This window comes from Convolutriloba macropyga, chromosome 12, assembly GCF_964194025.1.
Source record: "Convolutriloba macropyga chromosome 12, txConMacr16.3, whole genome shotgun sequence".
Taxonomy (NCBI): domain Eukaryota; kingdom Metazoa; phylum Xenacoelomorpha; order Acoela; family Convolutidae; genus Convolutriloba; species Convolutriloba macropyga.
In genome coordinates, this window is record NC_134479.1 from 45,385,139 (window position 1) to 45,410,851 (window position 25,713).

The 25,713-nt window shown below is 37.2% G+C and overlaps 1 protein-coding gene across 2 annotated transcripts; it reads right to left on the minus strand.

The window, feature by feature from the left end:
* Positions 1-1,954: 1,954 nt before the first annotated feature.
* LOC142350745 (uncharacterized) lies at positions 1,955-25,713 on the minus strand. Of its 2 annotated transcripts, none has more exons than XM_075402697.1 (6): positions 25,507-25,713; positions 20,390-20,549; positions 15,746-15,921; positions 15,045-15,175; positions 2,698-2,881; positions 1,955-2,234 (listed from the first exon to the last, which is right to left on the minus strand). In XM_075402697.1, exons 1-6 carry the CDS (start codon positions 25,535-25,537, stop codon positions 2,017-2,019), a joined length of 900 nt encoding a protein of 299 aa, XP_075258812.1. In that variant the 5' UTR covers positions 25,538-25,713; the 3' UTR covers positions 1,955-2,016. The 2 variants fall into 2 exon arrangements, with proteins under 2 accessions (XP_075258812.1, XP_075258814.1); XM_075402699.1 differs by having other exon boundaries at positions 2,110-2,234; positions 2,670-2,881.

The following is a 25,713-nucleotide window of genomic DNA, read 5'->3' on the forward strand; positions in this document are numbered from 1 at the left end:
TGAACAAAGTAATTTACAGAAATAAGTACCAGATGCCAAATATCGATTCTTTGATTCAAAGCATTTCATAAACACTGTCAAACGCACCGCTAGAAACGGCCTATTTTACGACCCTAGATTCGCAGTACGCTTATAGCCAAATAAATTTGCATAACGAGACCGCTCGCCATTTTAATTTTAATTTTGTCAGCGGGGATATGACGTGCACTTAACGTTTTAGAACGGGGTTTTATGGATTAACGTATATGCCTGCCGAATTTCAGCAAGCAATCGATTGTACGCTCGTCGGCTTGAGTAATACATTCTGTTTTCTGGACGATATTCTGATAGTGAGTAGAGGTAGAATTGAAAACTATCTCGATCTTGTACGAAAATGTTTAATAAAACTTGACCAGGAAAATCTTCGAATTAATTTAGCAAAATGCCATCTTGCGAAAGATCAAATTGAATGGCTCGGACATCGAAGACCTTGTCGAAATCTTCTCATGTACACTCATGGCAAGTCTGACTTCAAAGGATGTAATCCCCAAGGAATTTCGCGATTACATACTAAAAGACAACGAGGACAGGTGCCGTCAGATCAAAACCTACATACATAGCTTTTGAGAAGTTCTCCACGTCCAAAACGGAAGTTCTCCACGTTAATTGAACAAAAATTGAACAATAGACTAAAGAAAACGAGAAAAAAAACAGCCTCGCTTATATATGCCACCACTTTGAAAAAAAAATGTTGTAACAACAAGTCAACTGTGTACTGAAATCATACAAAAACAGATGACAGATGAAATCTGATATCACAGTTACGACCACTGAATCAAAATTTTCGGTCAAAATCATGTAAGAAATGCGCTGTCGACCAAGCTGTCCGAACTATCTTTCATAATTATCCTCTTAATGTACTGAATTTTAAAAGCACTTGATACATAAATTTATCAATTTTCAACACACCAAGCGGATAATTATGAACTTTTTTACTTAATATTTTGTTCAGTGACTTTCTGCGCACTTCTTACATAATTTCAACGTTGTATCGCACAAGATGTTCAAAAAATCAGCACTTGGTTCCATCGTTTCAACACTTATGATCAATTTTCTCAAATTTTTAAATAAACAAATTCCACACCATCATCGAATAACATACAAATTATTCGTTTGTCAACCTAACTCAGTCTCGATCTACTGTCACTGAAACAATAGCCTCCACTTCCTGCAAAGCATCAAATTTCCGAGAAATAAATACATTTTTTGCTGTTCTGTAGTAAAAGGGCATGTTTAACTATTTGTAATGATTTTCAAATAAGTTTTTTTTACCTCAAAGTACCACTTGTGTGAAATTTCGTTGCGGATTTTTTTCAACAAATCTAGCACTTTTCTTGCACAGTTTCACATTTTCCTTACATAATGTCTTCTTTTGCATAATTTCCACATTTTCTCTAATTTTTGTACCTAAACTATTTTAAAATGTGCTGAATTTAAAAATTTTGGATTCAATAAATTTATGTAATAGATAATTGTAGGTAGACAAGTGCTGAAAATATTTTTATTATTTTATTAAGCAACTCTGTAGCTGGAATTAAACCTTTAACACATTCAGTAAAATTTTTACAGGATTTCCACACAATCCGAGATTTCCTACAAGATACTTTGATTAAACCCGGTGATATCTTGAGCCTGACTCATACTGCTATTACTCGTTGACTGTTTATTAATGATTTTTTCACTCGTCTTCCTATAAAATATAATAACAACTCGATACGTCGGAAGCAGTAGTTAAACCTTTTCATACAACCACTGTTACAAATGATTATATGATAATTAAGAACTTCACTTCCTGCAAAAAATAGTAGTTAAGAGTTTGCGTGTATGTCGAGATCAGACAATCAAGCATGTTTTTCTGCTGTACATAATTCGCAAATTTCAAACAATTTTTTTAAAGTATTCTAAGCATTATTAACAAAAAAACACCAAAGAGTTATTCTTTATCATGCTGAAAGAAAAATGTTTACACTATTTACACTACCAGTTTCGAAACCGCGGTCCAAGAATATGACCAGCAAATGCAGTCTTTTCAAATTCTTTCCTTTTCGGAAATTTTGAATATAAGTGTCTGTCAGGTCGTGATAATCTCTGGGGATATGTAGTCCAATTTAATGGTTTGGGCTTGGACATGCATATCCACGGCTGGGATTGGCACATAATGTTATGCTTGAACCAATGGAATGTCAGTTCTTCTCCTGAAATTATGAAACATTTTCTATAATAAAAAATCTATAAACATTAATATTAAATTTCAAACAGTTTTTGTTCAGGATTATTCTATTTAGCAGCCCTGCTTTCCGAAAATTATCTCTAATCTGAGAAATGCGTTGATCAAGCGATATCAAATCTTTTTCGGATTCTATCTTAGATACCAATTATCCCATAAACTTAAAAAATGGCTGCTTCCTTCGACGGGCACTTTTAGAGGAAAAAATGTCCTGTCCTTTAAGTTTTTCGGTCGATATGATAGTTTAAGCCGTTTTTGACCATCTATGGAATTAAATTTTTGACCTTCAGGGAAAAAAAGTTCTACAGATTTTCAAAATTAAAGTCTTAGAGCCTGGCATCTCACCACAGTATTATTTTAGGGAATGAAAATCTCATCCCTAAAAAACGTAAGTCGGAATTACTTCTCAAGCAAAAATCAAACTTTGTCACCCGGGTTCTCGAAGTCGAATTGTTTCGAAGGAATCTTTGGAATTCCAATTCCACCCAGCTCTTTACCAGCAAGTACATACGGTGCTCCAGCTACAACAGAGTTGTGATGATCTCTTCTCAGTTTTCCTGGACCAAAACCAATGTCCAAAATGAGATTCTGACACACGTGAGGCATGTAGAAAGCCTAAACCATGAAGAATAATCAGCATAATTTAGCAATTAATGTAGGCAGGATCGAGTCTATTTATTTTCCAACACCAATTTTTTTTTAATTTTTGATTTTGAGAAATAAGAAGCAATATTTTCAACGTCTGAAGATTTCAGTATCACCATTGCAGTTAAATTGCGTTACGGTGTGGTACATTTCACTTGATGCCAGATTTTTTATGTTAAGTGTTTTTGAATTAAGCACAAGGCAAGTTTGAGTAAAAGTTTTCCATTTGATGAAAAAGTTAATAAAATTTTACCAGAAGCCCACAAATTTCAATCAATTTGGAGGCTCAATCATGACTGGTAAGATAAACAAAAATGAATTACATTTATTGGAACCATATCAACTATCTTTCAAAATCTTTCCAAAATTTTTGTTCAGAAGTGTCCAATTTTTCTTGTGTGCGAAAAAACTTTGCAATTCAATTTATTTTGCGCACAAATTTTGAGTTTTGATTTGAGAAGTTTGCTGTAAAACTTCTTACAAGATTGTCAATTTTTCTAGGACAACATACTGCATATTTTGCATGATGTTGCCGTAGTTTCGCAAAAAGTCATAATTTCTAATTGGCTCATTGATATTTGTGGTGCAACTTACTAACCCGAAAAACATGTTTAAGAAACGAAATATTAGTATTATTATTTACAGCTTTTGAAAATCAAAACATTATGTTTCGGTATTTTTGTGATCTCAACTGCAAATTTGGAATATTAGTAAATTTGATGTGAATAGCTTCAAACATTGCGGCTGGTTGAAATGCATGATTTCTGCGAGAATCTGTACAGATCATTCAATATGAAAACTTTGTATGAAGTCTGCGTCAATTTTGCAAAACTGCTCAAAGTGATGGTATATATTATGCCAAACGGAGAGAGTTAACTTTAGAGCAAAAAAAGTTGACGCCGATGAGCATAGCTTGAATAAACCTTTATTTTTTTATGCACGTGAACAAATAAAAGCTCTCAACTAAGACAGGAAATTATCTTGTTACTCTTTTTATGTATTTTTTGTTGGGAAATTGGCAAGAGATATCAATTTTTGAGACAAAATTATATGGAATCTTTCACAAAATTCTGTCATTTAATAAAAACTTGATCAAGGCAGGTCAAAGTTCACGATAAAAAACATTGTTTAACAAGATCTTGCTAATTGGAGCCAAAAGCCAACATCAAACCCTAATGCATTGCTTTTGTGATTGATTTAAGAAATAAATAGAGAAACTTTAAAATAGGTTAAATTAACTGTTCTAATTTTTCGTTATTCTGTAAAGCCAAAACATAGAGTCCCAGCTGTTATTCTGGTATAAAGAAAGCAATCAAAATTGTAAGTTTAGCTAGCTTTGCCATTCGTTTTTAGATTTAATATCAGCAAATGATATATATATATATATATATATATATATATATATATATATATATATGTATGTATGTATGTATGTATATATATATATATATATATATATATATATATATATATATATATATATATATATACATATATATATAATTTGTTAAAATAATACATTGTCACTGACATGACTTCTTTTTGTCGAAAACGAACGGAAGTGACTTTCGACAAGAGCCTAACAACACAAAATACAATCATGCAAAACACTCGCAATCAAAGAAAACTAATTTATTTAATCTAAATCAAATAACAAACAACATTTTTTAATAGCACTTTCGAACGATAAACCCCGCCCAAATTAAGATGTTTTGATAACATATTTTGACGCCCAACCACATCAGGCAACGAATTCAACCCCTGAAAAAGCTAAGTATTGCTCTAAAAAATTGATTGAAATGGGAAACAATTGATCTGCACCATGAGTTTTTTTGATGTTTCAGTGTCCAAAGATCTAGAAATTTTACAAAAACAGTCCAAATGTAACAGCAAGAGGGTTCGCAAAACATCACAACAGACTGAAAGCAGATTCAAAAGACCAAAAGACAGTCTTTAAAAATTTATCTTATTATTTACTCGCGCGCTCTGTTTTTGGTTTTGGGGTTTTACCCGCCCCAAATCCCCCCAGGTTGGTTGCCTTCCCAACCCCCCGCGCTTTCTTTGCCTTCGGTTTTTGGGGTTTTACCCGCCCCAAATCCCCCCAGGTTGGTTGCCTTGCCAACCCCCCCGCGCTTTCTTTACTTTCGGTTTTTGGGGTTTTACCCGCCCCAAATCCCCCCAGGTTGGTTGCCTTCCCAACCCCCCCGCGCTTTCTTTGCTTTCGGTTTTTGGGGTTTTACCCGCCCAAATCCCCCCAAGTTGGTTGCCTCCCCAACCCCCCGCACTTTCTTTGCTTTCGGTTTTTGGGGTTTTACCCGCCCCAAATCCCCCCAGGTTGGTTGCCTTCCCAACCCCCCGCGCTTTCTTTGCTTTCGGTTTTTGGGGTTTTACCCGCCCCAAACCCCCCCCCCCAGGTTGGTTGCCTCCCAAACCCCCCGCGCTTTCTTTGCTTTCGGTTTTTGGGGTTTTACCCGCCCCAAATCCCCCCAGGTTGGTTGCCTTCCCAACCCCCCCGCGCTCTCTTTGCTTTCGGTTTTTGGGTTTTACCCGCCCCAAATCCCCCCAGGTTGGTTGCCTTCCCAACCCCCCGCGCTTTCTTTGCTTTCGGTCTTTGGGATTTTACCCGCCCCAAATCCCCCCAGGTTGGTTGCCTTCCCAAACCCCCAAGCTTTCTTTGCTTTCGGTTTTGGGGTTTTACCCGCCCCAAATCCCCCCATGTTGGTTGCCTTCCCAACCCCCCGCGCTTTCTTTGCTTTCGGTTTTTGGGGTTTTACCCGCCCCAAATCCCCCCAGGTTGGTTGCCATGCCAACCCCCCCGCGCTTTCTTTACTTTCGGTTTTTGGGGTTTTACCCGCCCCAAATCCCCCCAGGTTGGTTGCCTTCCCAACCCCCCCCGCGCTTTCTTTGCTTTCGGTTTTTGGGGTTTTACCCGCCCAAATCCCCCCAAGTTGGTTGCCTCCCCAACCCCCTGCGCTTTCTTTGCTTTCGGTTTTTGGGGTTTTACCCGCCCCAAATCCCCCCAGGTTGGTTGCCTTCCCAACCCCCCGCGCTTTCTTTGCTTTCGGTTTTTGGGGTTTTACCCGCCCCAAACCCCCCCAGGTTGGTTGCCTTCCCAACCCCCCGCGCTTTCTTTGCTTTCGGTTTTTGGGGTTTTACCCGCCCCAAATCCCCCCAGGTTGGTTGCCATGCCAACCCCCCCGCGCTTTCTTTACTTTCGGTTTTTGGGGTTTTACCCGCCCCAAATCCCCCCAGGTTGGTTGCCTTCCCAACCCCCCCGCGCTTTCTTTGCTTTCGGTTTTTGGGGTTTTACCCGCCCAAATCCCCCCAAGTTGGTTGCCTCCCCAACCCCCTGCGCTTTCTTTGCTTTCGGTTTTTGGGGTTTTACCCGCCCCAAATCCCCCCAGGTTGGTTGCCTTCCCAACCCCCCGCGCTTTCTTTGCTTTCGGTTTTTGGGGTTTTACCCGCCCCAAACCCCCCCAGGTTGGTTGCCTCCCAAACACCCCGCGCTTTCTTTGCTTTCGGTTTTTGGGGTTTTACCCGCCCCAAATCCCCCCAGGTTGGTTGCCTTCCCAACCCCCCAGCGCTCTCTTTGCTTTCGGTTTTTGGGGTTTTACCCGCCCCAAATCCCCCCAGGTTGGTTGCCTCCCCAACCCCCCGCGCTTTCTTTGCTTTCGGTTTTTGGGGTTTTACCCGCCCCAAATCCCCCCAGGTTGGTTGCCTTCCCAACCCCCCGCGCTTTCTTTGCTTTCGGTTTTTGGGATTTTACCCGCCCCAAATCCCCCCAGGTTGGTTGCCTTCCCAAACCCCCGCGCTTTCTTTGCTTTCGGTTTTTGGGGTTTTACCCGCCCCAAATCCCCCCAGATTGGTTGCCTTCCCAACCCCCGCGCTTTCTTTGCTTTCGGTTTTTGGGGTTTTACCCGCCCCAAATCCCCCCAGGTTGGTTGCCTTCCCAACCCCCCGCGCTTTCTTTGCTTTCGGTTTTTGGGGTTTTACCCGCCCCAAACCCCCCCAGGTTGGTTGCCTCCCAAACCCCCCGCGCTTTCTTTGCTTTCGGTTTTTGGGGTTTTACCCGCCCCAAATCCCCCCATGTTGGTTGCCTTCCCAACCCCCCGCGCTTTCTTTGCTTTCGGTTTTTGGGGTTTTACCCGCCCCAAATCCCCCCAGGTTGGTTGCCTTCCCAACCCCCCGCGCTTTCTTTGCTTTCGGTTTTTGGAGTTTTACCCGCCCCAAATCCCCCCAGGTTGGTTGCCTTCCCAACCCCCCACGCTTTCTTTGCTTTCGGTTTTTGGGATTTTACCCGCCCCAAATCCCCCCAGGTTGGTTGCCTTCCCAAACCCCCGCGCTTTCTTTGCTTTCGGTTTTTGGGGTTTTACCCGCCCCAAATCCCCCCAGGTTGGTTGCCTTCCCAACCCCCCGCGCTTTCTTTGCTTTCGGTTTTTGGGGGTTTTACCCACCCCAAACCCCACATGTTGGTTGCCTTCCCAACCCCACGCTCTTTCTTTGCTTTCCAGTTTGGGGTTTTATCCGCCCCAAACTCCCCGGTCTCTTTTCTTCCATACCACTCACGCTATCTTTACTTTTCGTCTACTACCCAGCTTGATTACTGTCTCAACCTTTCTGCATTTCCCTTATAGGTGTGGACCTATTGGTAAAAGCTCTTACAGGCAGATTGCAAGTATCCAGCAACAGAGTTACCGGTAATTAGAACTTAGGTATAAGTAGGTACAAGTTGCAGCAGTTAGGTAGCAAGTATTAGGTAGGTAAAATTCGGGAGCTTCTAGGTAGTTAAGTTTGGTATAAGTTTGCAGGTAGGTATAAGTAGGTAAAAATTGCAGCAGGTAGGTAGCAGATATTAGGTAGGTAAAATTAGGGAGCTTCTAGGTAGGTAAGTTTGGTATAAGTTTGCAGGTAGGTAGCAAGTGTTAGTTAGTTGGATTATCAACAATCCTTACTTAGACTTAATTTGTATAAGTTTCAGCAGTTAGGTAGCAGGTAACAAGTAGGCATTTAACAGGTAGGTAACTGGTATATGTAGAAAGACCCAGATAGCGCTGGTAAGTAGCCCTTTGAGAACATTTGTACAAAATAATTGTCAAGCAGTAAGTAATTTGAAGTTAAATTTGTTTTTGCTTATCTGGTGGGAGTTGCATAAACCAAAAACCAAAAACTTTTCTCCAGCACAGTAAAGAAAACAGTCTACGTTTTTAGTCATGGTAGACACTCGGTCAACAGCTAACTCCGAGAGCGACCAGAGAGAAACAACTATCTTGGGAAATCTTCACCAATGTTCCAGTGCTCCAACAGAGAGCCTCTCTGAAGAAAAGCCAGAAACACTTCAAGAACAGAAGATGCTCGAATCTTCCAAAATGATGATAACGGACGATATACATTATCACCTTGACTACCTAAACTCCTCGATTGATGGATCAGAAGATGTTGACATACTACAGGAAACAGTTGAAGAGATAAAAGAGAAGCAGCGAAAACTTGAAACCGTAGTGTCTCAATTAATAATCCTGATTGATCCATCAGATCAGAGCAATTGTTCTCGCGAACATAGTCGTCTTAAGATAGAAGTTAAAAGTGTATCGATAATTTCAAAAAATACGTCAAGGGGAAGTCACAGATAAATACTGGAGAGGACTTCAGTCTCAGTGTTGGTGCCATCAAAAGACCGAATTGTCCGCCGGACAGCTCTAATTTCCAATTATCTAACCCAGTTCAACCTGGTCTTGATATCAGCAATCAGGAGCAATATGCAGTTAGTTCATCAGCGCCCGCTGTGAACAGCAATGTTAGTTTTTCTGCACCCAGCAGCTTACTATTTGATGCTAACGCCGCTCCATCGTCATTGCTTAACGCACATTCCTTCAATTGGCCCACTCAGAGTATTTTTCCTGGAACAAATCGTAACGCATCAAGCAATAACTTCGATCATCGAGGACTTCTAAGCGCGGAAAGTGCAAACCAGTGTTCAACCAGCTCAATGTCAGTGTGCTTCCAAAAATCTGTCCCGAAACTGCACGCAGAAACCTTCAACGGCGATCCAATGAAGTGGATAAAATGGTATAGCATTTTCAAAGCAACTATCGACCAGTCACCCATGTCTTCAGCTGAAAAAATGATCCATTTGCAATCACTGCTCACAGGTGAAGCTAAAGCACTAGTTGATGGCTACGGTTGCAACGGTGATTTATACGCAGCAGCTCTATCAAGACTGCAAGAACATTTTGGCAATTCAAAGAGGATTGTCAATGCTTTTCTTGACAAATTGTCAAACTTTAGAAACCCAAACTTATCAAATCCGGAAAGTTATACACAGTACTCCTCATTTCTTCTAACGCTCGTCGACACCTTTCAACAACTCGGTTTTATTCATGATCTTCACTCTACAATCAACATGAACATAGCTTTAGCAAAATTACCAAATCCAGTCAGACTCGAATGGAACCGTTACCTCCAAGAAAAAATCATGACACAGCCATCTTTAAACACGCTTGCTGATTGGCTCCTAAACTATGCGAAAGCATGCCGAGATTTACCGACAAACTCAAATTTCCCATCTTCTCAAAACATTGGTGTTCATAAAATGGCTTGGAAAACGTCGCACTCCACTAGAATTAATGAAAATCCGAACCCAAAGCATCAATTTCTGAGTAACAGGGAACAAGGGCAAATTCAGTCTAAGACGAAAGAAAGCATTAGTTGTCCGAACAATGACAATTGCCAATACCTCTACAAATGCATTTATTTCCAAGCACTGAGTCCCCTGAAACGGAAAGATCATGTAATGAAACAAAAGCTTTGTTTCAATTGTTTTGGACATCATCATGTAGATCAATGCAATTCAGAAAATGTCTGCCGCTCAAAAGGCTGCGGCAAAAGACATAACACACTTCTGCACGATAGTTTTATGAACAAAAGCAACTCAAACGTTAAACCAGTGCAATTTGTTGGCACAGGCCAGGTAGCTTTTGTGGCAGTTCAATTGATAAATGGAAACCAGTCTGTGAAAACATACGCATACCTAGAAAACGGTAGCTGTCAAAGTCTACTTCTGAAATCAACAGCAAAAGAACTTGGTCTTAACCTCGAAAAAACAGGTAAAATGCCTATAAGTGGGTATCACACGACTAAGGAAATAAGGAAATTGATTGCTCTAAAGTTTGCTTTGACATAAAGCCAATAGATAGCTCTATCGAGCCTGTCAGGCTTAATGATGTTATGGCAGTACCGGATTTGAACATGTCTGCAGTGAATGTAGCTCAACTAAACGCTTTGTGCCAAAATTATGATCATCTCAGTCATATAAATTTTCCTGAACTTGAACGGAACAATGTCTCAATTATCATAGGCATTGGCAACTTAGACTTGATTCACTATAAACAAATTATAAAAGGTCCAAAAAATGCCCCATGGGGAGTTGAAACTCCATTAGGCTGGACGTGCGCCGGTAAAATGAATTTAGTTCTCAATGAGTCTACACAAGTACAGTATACTCAGGTGCAAAACTGCCCTAATATGGACGACTCTCTTTTCAAATTAGTCCAAAATTGGATGAAATTGGAAAATTTGGGCATTGCATCGCCCCGAAAAGCTTTGTCGGAAAACGATAAAAGAACGATTGAAATTTTAGAGTCCACGACCAAAATTGTCGACGGTCATTATCAAATAGCTCTCCTCTGGAAGCAAGGTGCATTTCTTCCGAACAACAGATGGTTAGCATTAAGACAACTTGACCAATTAGATCAAAAGCTTTCAAAAAATCCGATACTAAAGGAAATGTACCAGGCTACTCTGGACGCAGACTTGGAAAAAGGATACGTTGTTAAAGTTCATGATTCCGAATCTCTAACAGAAAATGTTTCCTTTTTGCCGCATCACCAAGTGACCAATGAAAATAAACTTGGTAAGGTTCGTAGAGTTGCAAATGCCTCCAGCATTTTCCAGGGTCAGTCCCTCAACTCTAATTTACTGAAAGGGCCAGATTTGCTCAGCAATTTAACTGGTGTCAATATGAGGTTTCGTGAGAATCGAATTGCGCTGTGCGCAGACATAGAACAAATGTTCATGCAGGTGAAAGTTGACCCTAAAGACCGACCCTACTTACGCTTCCTCTGGAAGAACAATGGACGCATAGAAACCTATGAATACACCAGTCATATATTTGGTGCAACAGATTCACCCTGCGTAGCGTCCTACGCGCTCAGAAGATCTGCTCAGGACAATGCAAAAACTTATCCAAGTGTTCAAAAGGTCATAGAGCGGAACATTTACATGGATGATTTGTATGTTGCTGTATCGAGTCCAAATGAAGCTTCAAACATTGTCCATGAGACACGAAAGGTTCTTGCTACTGGTGGCTTCAATCTGACAAAGTGGAATTCAAATAGTCAACAAGTTCTTGACCTGCTGAATCTGGATATCCGACTTAATCCAGAAACATCCGCACCACAAATTCAAAAGGTTCTTGGTTTGCCCTGGTTTCCAGAAGCCGATACATTTTTATAGAGCAAAAATTGTTCCATAAGATCAAACTTGATGAAAAAACGAGTCAGCGTAAATTACTTCGTTTTGTTGCTTCCATCTTTGATCCCTTAGGAATTATCCCCCCTTTACAATAAGTTTCCGCAAAGTTCTCCAAGCAGCATGGAACCACGGTCCAAAATGGGACAAGCCATTACAACTCGATGAGAATTTTGATTTCGAGAATCTGAAAAAAGAACTTTTGTCTTTCAAGGATGTACATCTTCCTCGCAAACTGTTAAACGAGATACCGATTTCATCGATTGAACTACACACGTTCACAGATGCATCCGAGTTAGCATTATCAGCAGTCAGTTATCTACGAATTGAACACATTGACGAATCCGTCTCAGTCGCATTTGTGATCGGTAAAGCAAGAGTTGCGCCAATAAAACGGATGACGATTCCTAATTTGGAACTACAGGCTGCGGTATATGGTGCTCAACTAGCGCAATTTGTCAGAGATGAGATGGATATTGAAATCCATAAACAAGTTTTTTGGTCTGATAGCACGACCGTTTTGTATTGGCTACGGACTCCTGAGATTCGCCATCGAATCTTCATTGCTAACAGACTAGCCAAAATTTTAGACGTTTCCTCCACCCAAGATTGGTTCTACATTTCGTCTACCAGAAATCCCGCTGACGATGGTACCCGAGGCTACAACGTTCACCAAATGAATGTCAACTCACGTTGGCTATTAGGTCCATCCTTCTTGTGTCAAAATAAAAACACGTGGCCGAAACAAGATTTACTTTCTGCTCAACATGTTAAAATTATAATGGCAGATCCAAGAAAAGAATTCAAATGCCAAATTGACATATCGCGTTTCAGCAACTGGAATCCTTTACTTAGAGTTGCAGCGCTTTGCTTTTTGTTTGCAGATAAATGCCGAAAAAAGGAATCCAAGTTGTTACTAGCACATTATACAAAAGCTTACAATCACTTGATAAAAAGTGCCCAAAATCAAGATTTTAAATTGGAAATTTCGAACTTAAGAAAATGTATTGCAGTATCATCTACCAGTAGAATTGTCTCTTTATCACCATACGTCGATCATAACCAGCACTTGCGCGCTCGAGGACGATTGTCTAAAGCATTGAGACTAGAAACTGCGCGCTTCCCGTTGATCCTAGATGGAAATAATCAGAGTGTTAGACTACTGATAAAACATTTTCACCAAACAAACAAGCATTGTGGCACAGAAAAAACTAGAAGTTTATTAATGGAACTCTATTGGATTCTTAGGTGCAGGGCGGTAGTGAAACAAACAGTTAGCCAATGCGTTCCATGCAGACGTATGATCCAAGAAGTAGCTGCCCCCCAAATGGCTGACCTCCCAGAGTCCAGATTATCAAGAGAAAAACATCAAGTTTTTCAAACCACAGGCTTACACTTCGTAGGACCCTTTCCAGTTAAAGAACATGGAAGAAACAGGACTAGATACATACTCCTCTTCACGTGCTTAGTAGTACGCGCTGTCCATCTAGAAGTTGCCGTTGACTTGGCAACAGATTCAACAATCAATTGCATCCGTCGCTTTATAAGCCGTAGAGGAAAACCAAAAAAGTTCTTTTCCGATTGTGGAAAATCTTTTGTTGGATCAAATAACTCTTTGCAATCCAGTATTGCAAGCCTTAGAAATTCCCAAAACTTTGCAAGTCACTTGCATCTGATGCAGGTCGAAATTGAGTGGGTGTTTAACCCTCCTGCGGCTCCACACTTCGGTGGAAGTTGGGAACGCCTAGTGCAGATATTCAAGTTATCTCTCTACAAAGTAATTGGGTCAAGAACCCTTTCAGATGATTTTTTGTGGACACTGGTATGTGAGATTGAATCCAATATGAATTCTAGACCTCTAACTAATGTCCCGAGTGAAATTAACGATCCACTGCTTCTCACGCCTAACCACTTTTTACTCGGAAGAGCGTCACTTAACTACCCTCCTGGTCTCTTCGAATCGCAAAAAGTCACCGTGTCCAGGTCATGGAAATCTGCTCAAGAATTAGCCTCGCACTTTTGGAATAGATTTCTTCGCGAATACATCCCTAATCAACAGACAAGGTCGAAGTGAAACAAAACTTCTGAAAACCTCAAGGTAAATGATTTGGTTTGGCTACTTGAAGACTTCACGCCACGAGGTCTCTGGCCTCTTGCAAAAGTTATAGAAATTTACCCCGGTTCAGATGGTGTAGTACGCTCCGTGAAACTGAGAACTCCACATGGTGAGAAAGTAAGACCAGTCATCAAGCTAAGCAAAGTCTTAATAAACAAATGAGTTATTTTGTGTTCTCGTTCTCACGAGCAGATGTATACTTTAGTTTTCATTAGGAAAAGGTATAGAATTGTAAGTCAAGTCGTCTCCAAAATTTGATGCAACAAGTTACATCATTGCAAAGTTTCGCATCAAATGTCTAATTTTTGCGATCATTAGTCAAGCATTGTTACCATATTTGCAGTCCTTTTGCGTGTCAAACTTTTTTTTTGGGATATTCTTTTGCTCAATTTAGTTTGTCCCCCTTTCAGTCGCCCATAACTTTGGTTCATCCCAAACTTCCTTTTCCAATTATTATATTTGCGATCGATTATCTTATCTTGTCTTATCTTGCTGATTTTACACCGATATTATACAGTACAGCAACAGTTCGTGATCCTACAGTTGGGGCCGAGGATGTCACTGACATGACTTCTTTTTGTCGAAAACGAACGGAAGTGACTTTCGACAAGAGCCTAACAACACAAAATACAATCAAGCAAAACACTCGCAATCAAAGGAATCTAATTTATTTAATCTAAATCAAATAACAAACAACATTTTTTAATAGCACTTTCGAACGATAACCCCCACCCAAATTAAGATGTTTTGATAACATACATAAACATAATAGTACCCAGGTCGAGGTGTCCAGAGCTCAGAGCTCACTTTGGCCTGGGACTGTCATATTGGACATGACCACTTGACCCGACGCAGATTCACCGCCCTTGAATCTGATCAGTGGCGGAATCAGTTGCGCACTAGTTTTGCTCAGAGGCGGATTTGAACGAACGCTAGTCTCATCAGGAGTGACGTTCGAGCGCACGATATTTCGATGAGAGGAGGCTTTCATCCGCGCTTTGAGGTTACAGGGAGTTTCGAGCGCCCGAGAGTCTGATTTGAGATCACTTCGGTCGGAGTCAGTCTGATCAGAGGTCACTTTGAGATTGAGAATATAAAAGATTAAAACCTTTAAGAGATTGAGAGATTTTCATTGAAAAAATGGAAATTGAAGTCAGAGTTGCGTACTTCAAGCTTGATTAGCCTATATATGAACAGCTGGTTTTGAAATGTGAAGAATTTCACTGGGTATAATCTCTGCGTTGAAAGCTCTCCTTTAGATTGTCTAATTTTTCAGTCCTATTTTACTACTTTTCTTTCTTTTGTCATCGACAAAAAAAGAACATTGGAAAGAAAATGTAACTTTGTCTCTAACTTCATTAATTGCATACACAAATGTTTATAGAATTTTGGTTGCCTTCGTTGCATTTATAAAATGATTATTATTCATTTATTTTTAAAAAAATCATGGTTAATAACTTTTCTTTTTGGGAAACTTGTTCTGACACCTACTGATATGAAGTTGAGTGGTTTATCTTCATCGTCGTAGTCAGTGAGTTTAAACATGTACTGGTCAGGGCTCATAGACTTGTGAAGAAGGCCAAAAATCAGATACTTCTCCACTTGGTTGTCACAGCAATAGTCTGAACAAAAAAAAACAATTAAAAATTTGTGCAATTGTAATTTGACTTGCAATTTTCCTCTTTGCTATTTTACCTATTGTTCAAAAACCGAACAACTTAGCATATAAACTGAACGGAAAAAATTACGTGGTCAATGTCCGAAAAATCGAGTTAGGATACTCGATTTTGTCAGGCTTTTTCTCGACACTTGTTTTAATGTTGTAAGCGTCTGCGACTAGGCTGACTTAGTTCAAATTTGCTTAAAATTACCCCTTACTGTATCTAAATACTGAAATGAAAGAAAGCCTGGTGAATAATTTCAGAAATGGGGATACTAATTGTGGATTGGGACTACAATTAGTGGTCAAGAACAATTAAGTCTTTAAACTTGGTTTCAAATAATTGAAAATATTCAGGCAATAATGTTTTAGGCTAATTACACTCTCGAAATAGTTTTGCTTCCACCGCATAAACCGCAATAGTAAAAATACAATGTAAAGTTTTTCAAATGAAAATTAGAACTTTTCATCGCTATTTAGCGGTGACCTTCACTAATTGTTGTTTTAATCAATCGCCAGCATGTGAACTTACAGGGTCTTTTGACATCAATCATGTTGATTTTCTGCCACTGGCTTTTAATGAGGGTCGAAAACCACATGCGGGAGGCTATCGGCTCGTACCCAAAATTCTCACTCATTGCTCGCTTGGATGAATTTTGTTCACGGAACGTGTTCTGGGTTTGATAAGCGTCAAGACAGTAGAAGTCACTGAAAACAATCAACTGGTGTTCGAATTCTACAGGTGCCTTATATATTTCCACAACATTGAAAGCAAACCCAGCGACAAATGAAGCATGAAATTTGTTCATAAGAGCGGGTAAGGTTTCTTGGCACGAAAAAATGTCAAGGTATGTACAAACTTGTCAAGGTATGACAATCGAAGCATTTGTGAAAAGAAATAAAAATAATAATAATAATTTTATTAATTCTACAAAAAGACTTCCACAAACATAAAAGAGTATACTTTTAAAACATCAACAACTTCACTGGAACGCACCAGAGTGGTTTGTACTTATTGCTTCAACTATGATGCGCTTTTAAAATGCACCGTCAGAAAAATTCTCTAAAATTATGGAGTCTACTCAAGAAGATGTAAAATGATAAAAAACAAGTGAATCAAAACTTGATACACCTTGATAGGACATGCATGGTCATGCCACCTCTTGTAAAACTAGAAACATCTTGCCAAGAACTTGAAACACCAACATTCTTGTTTACAGGTGCTTTTTTAATTTTTAAAACTGGTTATATCATGCCACGTCATGGTTAATCATTCTTTGCAAGATCTTGTTTCTTGACAGCCATGCAAACATCGTGAAAGTTCGTAATAATTTTTATACTTTCATCGTAAGTACCATGTCAAGATCTTGGCAAGATTCATCAAGATTTAGTATGCTTCTTATCAAAGTGTATCAAGTTTCAGCTCACTGGAAAAGCGTTGTTTTCAACCAAAATGGTGTTTCGATATGCTCAAAACACTTTTCTATTTTAGCAAACTTTTTCTTCTGCCATTTAGATTTTAGTGCGCACCTCCAACGATAGGACTTTTCTGTTTCATCAAGAATTATTTTGAGATTTCTTCAAAAAAAGTAAAGAACGAGTTTGGACAAACGATCATGATTATTCTGGGATGCAATACAATCATATGGATGGAATTTGTTGCTTATATGTCCAAAGAAGCTAAAATTTTCGAAGTTAAAAATTTGAAGAACAAATACTTACAGAATTAGGACCTTATAAAAACCATATAAAAAACCATGTATAAATCAAAGGTTTTCTGTGATTTCGTCCAACAAAAAACTCGGCGAACTTTGATGACTTTGCGCATAATAGAACTTAATAAAAATGAACATTAATTGGCGACTATGAAGAAGCGATGACAAAACAGACACATATTTGGGAAAGCTTGCTAAAAATGTTTCAGTTTAGTACCAGATTTTTATCTTTGAACCAAGTTTTGATCTCTATCGGAAAATGGTAACAAAAATTCGAAAAGACGAAAAACTGCAGGCAAATAATTTCGAAAAAAAAACGAATTGATATTGATCCAGAACTTTAAAAGTTAAAATCAAAAACACAATTGTGTCTGGTGCTTTTGACCCCAAACTACCACTAAAATTTACAAACATTCATTCATGTATAATTTATATTGTACTTTTATTAAAACATTAGGCATTTAAATTAAAGTTTTAAAATCAAAGTATTTATTCTGAAAGTTTTCAAAACACTCTGAAAATTTGACATAGTTAAAATCTTTATTTTGTTGTAAATAATAACATTTCAAACTTTTGAGAGCTTTTGTGAACAACAGTGGCAGTTTTTGGCTAATGTCAAAACTGGATCACTTTTATTTGCGATGAAAAAGAGCGTAATGAATAGCGACGAAAAAATTATGGGTTTCATCATTTGCAGTCAAGTATATTGTAACCATTGTCCACAATTTTGAGCATTTAATGGTTCATATTGATATCGCCAGTTAATCCAAAAATTATTTTGCTGATTTTCTTGAAAAACTCGAGACCTAATTGAGAGCCTTAATTATTTTTGTAACAGATAAAGGTAGTTGCAAAACTGCTAACTGTTAGTATCGCAGGGAAGAGCTCTGAAAACAATTATTGTTCAGAATTGCTTTCATTTTGGTCTAAATGACGCTTTGTCAATTATCACGGTAATTAGATATTGTAACCGTGGGTAACAGTGCTGTTGACGACAAGTAGTCAGATCTTGTTAATCTTGTGCTCCATTTCTCCAAAAACTCAGGAATCATAAACAATTAGCTATTGAATACAGTTAGTTCTAGCAGCATTTTTATGCAATTTTTCAAATGTTAATATCATTTTGGGGCTAAATATAAAGTAGTTTAATTGATCTGCATCATTCGAGAACATTACTCACGAAAACACAGCATGTGATGACGAGGAGCAATACTGTGATGGTTTTGAAACAACATCAAGAAACTTAGACATTTTTTTGTAAATTTTCAGGACGCAAAAAAGAACTCACATGGCGAACTCTGTTGCTATGTCGATGAAAAATGAAAAGGACGCAAAACTAAAGTTGTCTCTAAATTTAATTGATGATTGACAAATCAATATTTGACAAATAAAAATGACAATCAATATTTGACAAATCAATTAAAAGTTGGAAGTTAAATCCTCATCACGCCTAAAGAAATCCGATTCTAACATTCATTGACCTCAAACTGATGAACTTGACTCCCATGAAAAATAAGGAAAATATAAAATGATGTTCGGGATTCGAAATCAAGATCTATTCACATGCCGAGCAATTAAAATATTTTTCGCTAATCTAAATTTTCGATATACATATATATATATATATATATATATATATATATATATATATATATATATATCCGCCTAAATAAGTCATATAAATACGAGCAATTTTTGGTATAGTTTCAGTTCAGAATTGAAATTAATTTTCCAATTATTGAATTTTTGGCCAGTGATTAAAAGCACAAAAAATATTTCTGAATTAAGTTGAACTTCATATATTATCTAATCTTATTATTAGAATACAAAATATCAATCATAGAAAATACTTTTGCAATATCTTTATTTCTCAGCTATTCAGTTTCTGTTCAAATCAATGTGCTGCCTACTAACCTATTTCCACAAAATAACTATTTTTGCGACGGCTTGCATACAGATTTCTAAGAATTTTATGGCGTTTTTTTACCCCAATTTGAGCCTCAAAGCATTTCAGCGCTGAACCGGCAGTTTTCAAAAATAAAAATTTAATTCTGTTCTGAAATATTCCATATTTAGAACATTTTAGGTTTTTTCATGTGCAGTTTTTCTTGATTACAATTATATTCAAGTTATAGAGTTCATGAAGGCTAAAATTACCGGAATAGTCTAAAATAATTTTGCCGCACCCCAAAAGTATGTCTGAGCAGAAAATTCTGATAGTTTGTAGCTTAAAACTGTAATTACTATAGTAGTACACAGTCTCTCTGTACTTGAGCTAATTTGTAGGCAATTACCACAAAGCCCATTGCGACTTGGAAGTTGGAATTGCATATAAAGCAAACCTTATTTAAGTTGAACATATTAGACTGAAAATATTTTTCAGGAAGTAAACTTTACTCCAAAATCAAGACCGGCAAGTGTAAATTATGTCATGAAGAGAGTACCGGCTATCCTAAGAGACAGAAAACCTCTAAACTGATTCGGCGCTGATACATTCGACCACCAAGCTGAGGGTAAACATGCCTGTCTAGAAGTATCATTCCCGTTTTACGAAAACGATCTGTGGTAAAATTTCAACTGCGTCACCTCTTGCAATACTGTAAATGTCAAAATCAGCGCAACAACACGCCTACTTTTTTCAAAAATGATCGTTTTTCGAAAAATTTATTTGGTTAAATTTTTTCAGCAAGGTGCAGAGCAAAAATTTTGTATTCACTATTTGTCAAGTGGAGTGAGGTAGGCCATAGTGTAAGCAATGCTTTTTAAATAAATATAATCTTCTCTTGGAAGGGTGGAAAATTGAGGGAATCTAGCGCAATGATGCAATAAGAGTGAAATTTTCTTGTCGATTCCTTTCTATGAACTATTAGGATCTATTCTGTTCCCCCCAGTGTTTTTTACACCGCCCAGTTACAAATTATATGTTGTTATTTTGTACGTTACTATGTAAAGGAATAGCACGTGCGCCTGAGGGGGTAAAAAATAAGACCACTAAGCTGCGGGGGGGGGGGCAAAACGATGTAAGATTAGGGGGTAATGGGGAGTATGTTCATATAGATGGACCGTCAAGAATTGGACAAGCATTGATGGTTTAGAGGCTAAGAAAAACGGGCGGAGGGTACAGAGGTTGCGGGTTTAACACTATCAGTCTTGGAGTATGGGGGCTAAAACAATGTAATATTAGGGCCTCCAAGTGGGATAATTACTCCCTACTCTTGCATAATTTTGCCTCCCAAAATTACTCCCCATTAACCCCCCCCCCCCCCACACACACACACACACACTTTTGCATCGAGTTGCCCCCCCCCCCCTCAATTGCCCCCCAAAAAGATGTAAGAGTTTTGAGTTGGATTGTCTAAAAATTCCCCCCGTTTACCCCCTAATCTTACATCTTTTGTGGGGTAAAAATTTGACACGGACGCACTGGCGAGCACAAACGGAAACGATCCGTTTTGTTTTACCTGTGCTTTTGACATGCTAGGCCATATTCTGATATTTGGTTGGTAATCCTGAATACCAGAGATTCCCATTCTGGACAGGGTGGATCTTTTATCCATTCAACATCGCCTTCTTTATCCTCATTCTCGCCTGCACTGGAGCTGTACGTTTTATATAGTATCACTAAAACAGAGAATAATTAAAATGGGGGAAATTTCGATAAAGAACCAAAAAACCCGGCTCATGCTCACGCTAAGAATTGGTGTAAAAAATAAGGTAAAAGGCATTAAGAATTGGATTTATTGTGTTGAACGAGGTGTGTATAATTCTACACTGAAAATTGTTAATCTTACAAAAATTTACAACTAAGATCAGCGCAACCATTTTAACAAAAAAATTTTTGTAACCTTTGCCGTTCTTATCTAATTTTTTAACCCTTTCTATTGGTAGCATGTCTGTGAAATTATCTCTCTTTTCACCTTTGCCTTCGGAAAGTTGTGAAATTTTACCACTTAAAACGGCTAATCTTACGAAAAATCAAAGCAAGTTTCTCACCATAAAACGGCGTCAAAATGATTTAAATACAAAAGAAAATAAACAAAGGTGGAGGACAGGTCGGGCAATGTAAGAAAATGAGGCTACTAATTTGAACCTAATGTTCCAAATCTGACGAATGAGGCTTTTTAGAGCGGTTGTGGTGAATAAGTTTAAAATTTCCACCGCATTCACTGATTCAAGCGCCTTGCGACGAAAAAAATTATTATCGCTTTCACCCGCAAATCTGAATTTATTTCTGCGTAAAATTTCCAATCGGGCTAAAAATAACATTTCAAATTGTCACGCAAATATTTTACACAATTTTTTTACCCCAGATCACCGTTCTGAAGGGTCAACGAAGTGTCAACGATACATAGCCAAAATGGGCAAACCATCAAAAACATCTCAACTGAACTGGCACATCTTCACTCCCAACTTTACTTTCTCAAAGTGAATGATTTCTAGGAACGATAAAACAACAGAAAAAGTTACAGAGGAAGCAAGTTATATATATGTAGTAATACAGAAATCAAAAATTTATTTGAAATAATTTATTGGGAACTGGAAAAAATTGATGCCTATGAATGAGATCGAATATGGAATAAGTTAACGTTTCAAGATCATGAGAACACCTTAAGCGTTTTCATAAATGAAAATTGTAAATATAAAATAAATTTTTTGATAATAAACTATAGCTTTTTCGTTCACGTCAATATAGGCATAATAACTCCAACTATACCAATAAAAATGACTTTTTTCTAAGTATGTAGATCAGTGCCGATAATGCAAAGGATAATAACTATTGATGCCATGTTGTATATTTTTGTAAAAACAAATGCAAGACTATTAAGAAACAATTTGACTTTGGCATTGGATGCAAAAATTAAAAAATTTAATTTTGTTCTTTAATCTTAAGCTTTCCAAGAAAAATAAATTTCTGAAAATACAAAGTAGGCTGTAGTAATTCACATAAGCAAACTGATAGTGAGTCTTCAATGGACACTTATGTGCGCAAGTGTCTGAAAAATCTGGCAGCGGCTATATGTCAATTAAATTGGTGACAGGCAGATTATATTAAGACTAGGTTTAAACCAATCAATTTAATTGTTCTATCACACTTACAATACTTATTAAAATGCGTTCAAAACTTGAGATAATAAATTTAAAGTAAAAATCTTTTTCATAGAAAACCTTAAAATACCGGAGATCTTCTGAACAAAATACTGAATTACAAAAGTGAATGAACATTATGGTGCATTCCAAAGACGTTTTTTAGTTAGCCACTTAATAGGGTCAAAAATTCATGCAATGACTGGTTGAAGAACATATCGTAAAGATTTGGTTTGTTGAATTAAAACTGCTTTAAGTTTGATTGTTTTTGATAAATTTTTCAGTTTTGGTATATTTGTTTCATTTTGCTCAAATGAAGCTACTCGGTTTTCTATTTTCCATGTTTGTTTAAAAATACTCTACAATCCTTTCATGAAACCTTCGTATAATGAAAAAACTCTACTGACAAATATCAATAAAAATTGTTGCCTTTATAAGGATATATTGCTGATAATGCGGGTTGCTAATTAATGATAGCTGATTGTTGAAGTTGTTTTTTAAAAAAGCGAAAAAAGAATTAGGTTGTTATTAAGTGAAAAAATTATTGAATTTAGTTCTAAAAGGCACCTTACCAGAGTGCAAAAAAATAATATCAAGGTAAAATCACAATTGTTAACATTTCATTTTATTGTACTTTTTTGTGCAAATAAAAGCAATGAGTGTTCACATGATTTGATTAATTTTGTTTCAAGTTAATTTGTTTTCTTTCACGTCTATCTATCCTATTAGTTGAAACTTTACATACTTATTAAACGAACTTAGCACAACATCGTTTCATAAATTAATTTATAACAATGCGTACGGGGGACAGAATCGGAAAAGATCGTGTTTGTTTTACTTTTGTTTTTGACATGCTAGGCCATATTCTGTTAATTGTTGGTAATCCTGAATACCACAAATTCCATTTCTGAACTTGGGGATTTTTTATCCGTTCAACAACGTCTTCCTTATCCTCAGCTTTGTCTTCAATAGAGCTTTACTTTTTTGTACAGTACCACTAAAACAGATAAATGAAAAAGGGTGAAAAATTTGTTTGAAAAGCAAAAAACCCGTTTCAGGCTTACGCTAAAAAAATGGTGTGTAGATAGGGTTAAGGTTAAAATTGCCTTTAATAGCGTTGACTGAGGTGTGTGTAGAAATCAACTCTGAAAATCGCAAGTAATACCAACGTTCACAACTAAATTCAATGCAATCATTTTAACAGTAAACTTTGATATTACTTGCCCTTTTTAGCTGTATTTTTAACGCTTTCCATTCATAGAAAGTTTGCCAAATTATCAATTTCTCTCTTCACCTTTGTTTTTGGAAAGTTGCGAATTTTTACCACTTAAAATGGCTAATCTCATTAAAAAAATAGAAGAAAGTTTCTCATCATAAAACGGCGTGAACACAGGAAGACAGGTGGTCGGGCAATGTGAGAAAATTCGGCTACTAATTTGAACCTAATGTTCCGAATCTGGCTTACGAGGCTGTTTAGAATGGTGGTGGCGAGTAAATTTAAATTTTCAAACAAATTCACTGATGCGAGCGCTTTGTGACAAAAAATTATTTTTATCGCCTTTACCGCCAAGTCTGCTTTTGATTCTCTGTAAAATTTTCAACGCGGCTGAAAAAAATATTTCAAATTGTTGTCACGCAAATACTTTTTCAGAATTCGTTCAATCCAGCTCACCGTTCTGAAGTGGGGCCAAAAAATGCCACCAATACGTATCCAAAATCTGCAAACCATCAAAAACGTCTCATCCCTACTGAACAAACATCTCATCCTCAACTGAACAAACAGAAAACATTTCATCTGTCCCAATTTCACTTTCTCCCAGTTAATAATTTCTAGCAAACAATAAAAAAGCACAAAAAACTGCAGAGGAAGCACGTCACAACTCTATTAATACAAAAAACAAAATTCTATTTGAAACAATTTGTTAGGATCTGAAAAGAACTTGATGCCTTTGAATGAGATCGAATTTGGATTAACATTAAATTTCAAGATTAGTAGACTCCCTTTAGCCTTTTGAAATTTTAAACGTTTATTAGTTTTCTGATAATAAGTTATAAATTTGTTTCACGTCAAAATAGGTATAACAGTTCCAACTATAACAATAAAAACAATTTTTTTTTCTAAGTAGATAGCTCAATGCTGATAACGCTAAGGGTTAACCTAAGAAATGATTTGACTTTGGCTTTAAATGCAAAAATTAAGTATTTAACTTCGTTCTTTATTTTTAAGCTTTTGGAAAAAAAGAATCAGTTTCTGAAAACCCAAAGAAGGCTGTAGTAACCCAGATATGCAAACTGATAATGACATTTCAATGGACACTCAATGGACGCAAGTCTCTGAAGAATCTGACAGCGGCTAATTCTTCAATTAAATTGCTGACAGGTCAAATTTTATTAACACTAGATTTAGGCCAATCAAGTTGATTGATCTATCAAACTTACCCCTAATTATGAAATTGTGCACAAAACTTGAGATAACAGATTTAAATTAAAAATTTGTATCGTTCATAGAAAGTCTTAAAGTACTGGTGAGCTTTTGAACAAAAAACTGTATTACAAAGCTGAATGAACTTTATGGTACAGTTCATTAGGCGTTTTTTAGCTAGCCAGTTAAAAGGGTCAAAAATTTATCCAATGACTTGTAGAAGAACATATTGTGGAAATTTCGCTCGTTGAACTAAAACTGCTTAATGTTTGATTGATTTTGTTATTTATTCAGTTTTGTTAAATTAGTTTCTTTTCGCTCAAATGAAGCCACTCGGTTTTAACTTCTCTTACTTGTTCAAAAAATACTCTAGCGTCATTTCACGAAATCTTCGTATAATCAAAAAAAACTCTACTGACGATTATCAATAACAATTGTTGCCAGTATAAGGATATGTTGCTGATAATGCGGGTTGCTAATTGTCGATGGCTTATGTTTGAAGTTGTTTTTTTTGAAAAAAAAACAAAAAATGACTTAAGATGACATTAAGTGGAAAAAATAATCAAACTTTTTTCTTAAAAGCGACTTAGCAGAGTTCAAAAATTAATTAATAACTAGTTGTACTCGCAAATGTTACAATTTAATTTTGTTGTATTTTTACTGTACAAGTAATACCAATGAGTGATTTGCTTGATTTGATTATTTTTTGCTACAAGTCTATTTGTTTTCTTTCACGTAAATCTATCCTATCGGTTGAAAGTGTACATACTTATTACATAAATTTAGCACAGCATTGTTTTATTAACTATTTTATAGTAATGCCATCGAAATTTACGACAGATTTTGTAAAAATGTAAGTATGTTGCTGATAATGCAGGTTGATATCTATTGGTGATATAGTTGAAATGAGTTTTCTGTATTGTAGGCCTATGAAAACTGGGCTGAAAAACATGCCTACAGAATACATAAATTTTGAGCCTAAAAATAGCTCAAGAGTGAATAGGATAGACTTGGCACAAACCAGGCACAAACGGGCACAGACGGAAAAGATCCGAAAAAACTGACACTCACCGAAACTAAAAATAACAGCATTCATAACCATAATTATGTTCACAATTTGTTCCCAAAATAAAAAGTTCTGCTACCGATATAGTGTTTCAAATAATGACTGTCAGAGCAATTTATATGATCACACAAAATTGAGTCAAAGAAGTTTATCAACCGAAAAGTGACATCAGGTGTTTACTGTTTATGTATGAACTCAAATTTGAGAAAACC

Coding starts and splice junctions, on each gene's coding strand:
- LOC142350745 (XM_075402697.1), bottom strand. CDS start 25,537: ATGGTTATGAATGCTGTTATTTTTAGTTTCG. Junction 20,550..25,506: donor TGCTGTTATTTTTAGTTTCG/GTGAGTGTCAGT, acceptor TCTCTGTTTTAG/TGATACTATATAAAACGTAC. Junction 15,176..15,745: donor GATTGATGTCAAAAGACCCT/GTAAGTTCACAT, acceptor TTTTTTGTTCAG/ACTATTGCTGTGACAACCAA.